Below are 4,595 nucleotides of genomic sequence, written 5' to 3'. Positions count from 1 at the left end.
ATTATATGTAATCGCTTTAATTGTTAATACGGCAAATTGACGATTAGAAAAAGAAAAACAACATTTTTAAATTATTTATAAATTGTCTAATTTGTTTTCGTGTTTTTTTACAATATTTTTCTTGTTTTGAAAAATGTGGAACAATCCAATTGAAACAAACCAAATAAAGTGTTTTAGGGTTTTTAAATCTATCTCATATTATAAATTAATTTATATAATAATATACTTTATATTAGACTTTGTAAATTAGCAATAAACTATTTATGTTTATTTGGTTTTAAAAGACCCAATTTTAAATAAATAAAATTATTTATAATAATTTCTTTTTATTATGTTCAATATAATTAAAATATAATAAAGTGATACCTTTAATTAACTTTATTGATACTATTTCCAAAAAATTAAACTATAATAAATTATATGTTGTTATATAATTATTATAAACAATAACTGCTTGGTCATTTTTTAATGTAATAATTACTTGGAAGAGATTCAAGTAAATAATCAATACATTTCAAACACAAAGAATTGAAATTATATTTAAAAAAAACTATAACGAATAGTTTATTTATCATAATGTATAATAATTAAAGAGTAATGAAAGTGTATTTTTTGGATTTCAATTATCTCAAATATTTTATTTTTCAAAAAACGATTTGTGTTGAAGTAATGCCTTTGCAAGAACTTCAACTTCCTCAGCCGTCGTCTCAGTTTTCAACCCGACCAAATGAGCAAGGTCATTGTATCTCTGGTCTGCAACATACAAGTTGTACTTTGGACACATTGCCAACTTTTTTTGGGACAAATAACATGTGGTGACAACACTGCAACACATCGACCATATGGAAGATGGAAAGCAGCTCCTATTTTGTGAACCACTGAATGAACAATCCCAAGGAACGCGAAAACAAAGGCCATACCAATGGTAGCTGCAGTGTGAATCTTCTTTCTTGCAACAAAACCCCGTTGAATGACTCGAAATAGTCGTCGAAGACTAATTTGACTACTTTTTTAGCAAGACCGTTTGTGTATTTATTGACTATAACTGAGACACAAGCTACAACAAAACGGACTAAAACATTGATACCACAGTCTGCTAGAGCTTTCTTTGATCATGAGACACAAAACATTGGGTCGATGATAGCAACTGATGGAATCACTGAATAATCTACAAGTGGACACTTTTTGCCAGTCTCAGTGTCTGGGATGACAGCAAGTGGAGTGACTTCAGACGCCATGCCAGTTGTCAAAAAACTCATGAAACAAATTTGTGAAAAGTACAATAAACAAGCCAAGAGTGGTACTGAAGAATTTAAATTTGGTAAGATCAAGATTTTCTTCAAGGTTGGTGTTCTTGCTGAGATTGAAGAGAGGAGAAGAGTCGATGAGGAACTGCAACCAAGGACAAAGAAATTGAAGCCCTCAAGAAGAAACTTGCTGAAGAAATTGCAAAATGAGAAGAGAGAAGTCGCTGAGAAGGCACTTTCTGAAATGAAAATCAAGAACGTCGACTTGGAAACTTTAGTTTGAAAACTTAAAGAAGACATCGAGTCAAAGAAGATAGCACTTGATGAGGCGGATATGAAGTCACAAGAAGACCAAGAACACATTGAAGAACTCCAAGGTGATATCAAGAGAGGAAAGACTTGAACAAGTTAACCACTAAGTACAAGAAACTTGAAGCTGATAATCAAAGACTACAAAACGATATTACTGAGCACAAAGCGACTATTGCTAAGAAGGATAGTGTTATCACTGAGTTGAACAAAGACATTGAAGATAATGAAGGCGAAATTTCCGACTTGAAGAAGAAGCTTGAAGCCGAAGAAGACAATTCAAAGGATTTCGAGACACAATTACACGTGAAGGAAGACGACATTGCTGATTTGGAAAAACAAGTCAAGAAGTTGCAAAACACCATTTCTGATGTCAACGCACAGAATGAAGACACTGGAGCTGTTTTGAATGATACTAAAGACGATATTGCCAATACTAAAAATGATTTGAAAAAGACTCAATTGGCTCTTGATGATACCGAGAAGAAACTCGACCAACAAGTTGCTCAAAACAAGAAGGTTTCAGACGAGAGAAATGGGTATAACCAAAAATTGAAAGCAGGGAAGACCAAGACTGCTGCTTTGACCTCGGCCAAGAATGCAAGTGACAAGAAGATTTCTGCTTTGAACTCAGAGAAAGACGAATTAGAAGATAAGAACAGAAAATTTGATTCTTCCAATAAAGATGCTCAGAGAAAAATTGCTAAGTTGACAAAGAGAATTGAAGATGGACTTAATGACTCTGATATGTTGAAAGCACAGAAGGCCGACTACGAAGCTCAAATCCAAGCGTTGAAGGATGACATGGAGAAGACTGAAAAGTACTTGGCTGTTGCTAAATCTAATATGAACCAAAATGACGTTGAAATTAATAACTTGAATGAATAACTTGCCTAAACTATTAATAAGAAAGACAAGCTTGAGGCTGATGCTGAGGATATGAACAGAAAGAAAGATGCTCGAGAGAATCAATTGTCTCAATTGAAGGCTGACAATGACAATTTGACTAAGGCCAAATCTGTTGTCGATGCTAAATTAGAAGACGCTGAAAGAGAAAAAGCTGCTTTTAACGAAGAAGTTGAAGCCGCAAATGAGAAGTTGAGAATTACTAAGAACGACTTGGGAAGAACTAAAGCCGAATTTGACCAACTCCAACAGAACTTTGACTGTCTTAAGAAGAATGCCGACACTGATGCTGCTGATAAGAAGAAACTCAATGGAACTGTTAATGAGAGCAATAAGAAGATTGAGGAATTGAGTGCCAAAGTCGACGAATTTACTCACAAGAACAAGAAGTTGCTGAAGCCAATGAAGAGTTTGAAACAGTCAAGAAAGACAAATTTGCAAAAGAAAAGGAGGCAAAGAAATTGAAAGCGAAAACGACGAAATTAAAGAGAACATGAAGAACTTGACTAATGACAAAGACCTATTTTTTTCTGAAAAAAAAGAAGCTTCAATACGAATATGACCAACTCATTAACTTGGTTTCAGGACATGAAGACGAGACCAACAACTTGAATGGTTCGATCAAAAAGTTACAAAGAGACTTAGAAGCAAACAACACTGAGTTGACTGAATTAAGAGACAGAAAAGACAAGAATAAAATAGCCGATTTGGAACAACAAGTGCAAGACCTTGAAGATAGACCAGTTGGGACTTCAAATATTGATCAAACAGAGGTCATCAAGAGAGACAACCAAATTGCTTATTTGGAGAATGAGGTTGCTGCGTTGAAAGATCAGAACACTCAACTTGATGCTGCTAAAAAGAATATGAAAAGTGGTCTGTCGAAGACGTTTCTAAGATTGAGAATAATGAATCACAGATTAAAACACTTGAAGCACAAAAGAAGAAGGCATTGGACGACAAAGCGGAGGCCGAGAAGACTGCCGCGGACCAATCTGATAGAAGAAAAAAGATGGAAGACCAAGTCAAACACTCAATGCACAAGTCTCGTCATTAAAAGTCCAAGTCAGTGCACCAGCTTCAGTTGCTCAAGAAGAAGAGAAGAACATGTTGAATGCAAGAATTGCTGAAATTCAAGCCCAACTTGATGAAGAAAGACAGAAGGCTGACAGTGCAGATGTTGCTCGAAAGGTGTTGAGAGAAATAATAACAAAAAGTCCAGTTCAACTTAAATAAAGCAAATAACACTAAAGAAAAAATGACTAAAAAGGCGAATGACTTGAAAGTCCAAGTCGATCAACTCACAGATGAGGAGAAGAATGAAAAGTTTTTGGAGGAAATGGACAAGATGATCAACGACTTGAATGCTAAAGCCGACAAGGCACAAGCAACTTGACACTGCAAATGATGACAACGATGGCAATGAAGCGATGAATACCAAGACGAACTGAAGAGCGTAGAACTGAATTTGATCAAGAAAAGAAAGACCAATTTAAGACTTAATTGATTAAAGGAAAGTATGAAAAGGATATCGCTGAAATCACAGTCAGAGCTGAAACCCTTGAGAAGAAAGTCCAGATGGCTGAACAAGAGAAGGCCAAGACTGTGAGAAATTATAAAGCCGCTACTGAAAAATTGATGAGAACAAAGACAGAACTTGACGAGAAACAAGACGAATGTGACAAACTTGAAGACGATATGTCCAAAATGAAGACTGAATTGAGGCAACATTTAAAAACAGTCGAAAAACTCTTATGAGAAAAAATTAACTGAATTGAATGAACAACTTGATCTTGAAAGAACCACTGCTCAACAGGGTAAAGCATAGAAGAAGAAATACGCAGACAAACTCAGAGAATCGAAACAGAAAAGAAAGAAGCACAAAACGAGGCTGTTTAGAAACAAGCTAAACAGTATGACAGAAAGGTCGAAGAAGCTGAGAGATAGCTTGCAGAATTCGAACAGAAAGAATCTTCATTCAACACTCAAATTGGTAAGACACAACAATCGGTCAGAGACGGTCAATTGAGAATTGCCGAGTTGGAAGACAGGTCAGAAAGGCCGGTGAAGATTTGAACAACAAACAACTTGAAGTCAATCGGGTGAGTGAAATTACTATTGATGACTAAGAAC

The 4,595-nt window shown here is 35.3% G+C and overlaps 3 protein-coding genes across 3 annotated transcripts; all 3 read left to right on the top strand.

Moving 5' to 3' along the window:
- Window positions 1-1,236: 1,236 nt before the first annotated feature.
- On the top strand, window positions 1,237-2,444 carry EIN_070730 (myosin heavy chain, clone, putative; the record flags this gene model as incomplete). The annotated part of the gene is made up of 2 exons (XM_004183092.1): window positions 1,237-1,524; window positions 1,674-2,444. 2 exons carry the CDS (start codon window positions 1,237-1,239, stop codon window positions 2,442-2,444), a joined length of 1,059 nt encoding a protein of 352 aa, XP_004183140.1.
- A 51-nt stretch (window positions 2,445-2,495) lies between these two features.
- On the top strand, window positions 2,496-2,927 carry EIN_070720 (hypothetical protein; the record flags this gene model as incomplete). Its single annotated transcript, XM_004183091.1, has 1 exon — window positions 2,496-2,927. One exon carries the CDS (start codon window positions 2,496-2,498, stop codon window positions 2,925-2,927), a length of 432 nt encoding a protein of 143 aa, XP_004183139.1.
- A 44-nt stretch (window positions 2,928-2,971) lies between these two features.
- On the top strand, window positions 2,972-3,698 carry EIN_070710 (hypothetical protein; the record flags this gene model as incomplete). The annotated part of the gene is made up of 2 exons (XM_004183090.1): window positions 2,972-3,351; window positions 3,488-3,698. 2 exons carry the CDS (start codon window positions 2,972-2,974, stop codon window positions 3,696-3,698), a joined length of 591 nt encoding a protein of 196 aa, XP_004183138.1.
- Between the last annotated feature and the right edge of the window lie 897 nt (window positions 3,699-4,595).

The sequence above is a fragment of the Entamoeba invadens genome (genome assembly GCF_000330505.1).
Source record: "Entamoeba invadens IP1 unplaced genomic scaffold scaff_1105074726637, whole genome shotgun sequence".
Taxonomy (NCBI): domain Eukaryota; phylum Evosea; order Mastigamoebida; family Endamoebidae; genus Entamoeba; species Entamoeba invadens.
The sequence above is the reverse complement of the archived record's forward strand: the minus strand, read 5'-3'. Positions and strand labels throughout refer to the sequence as shown.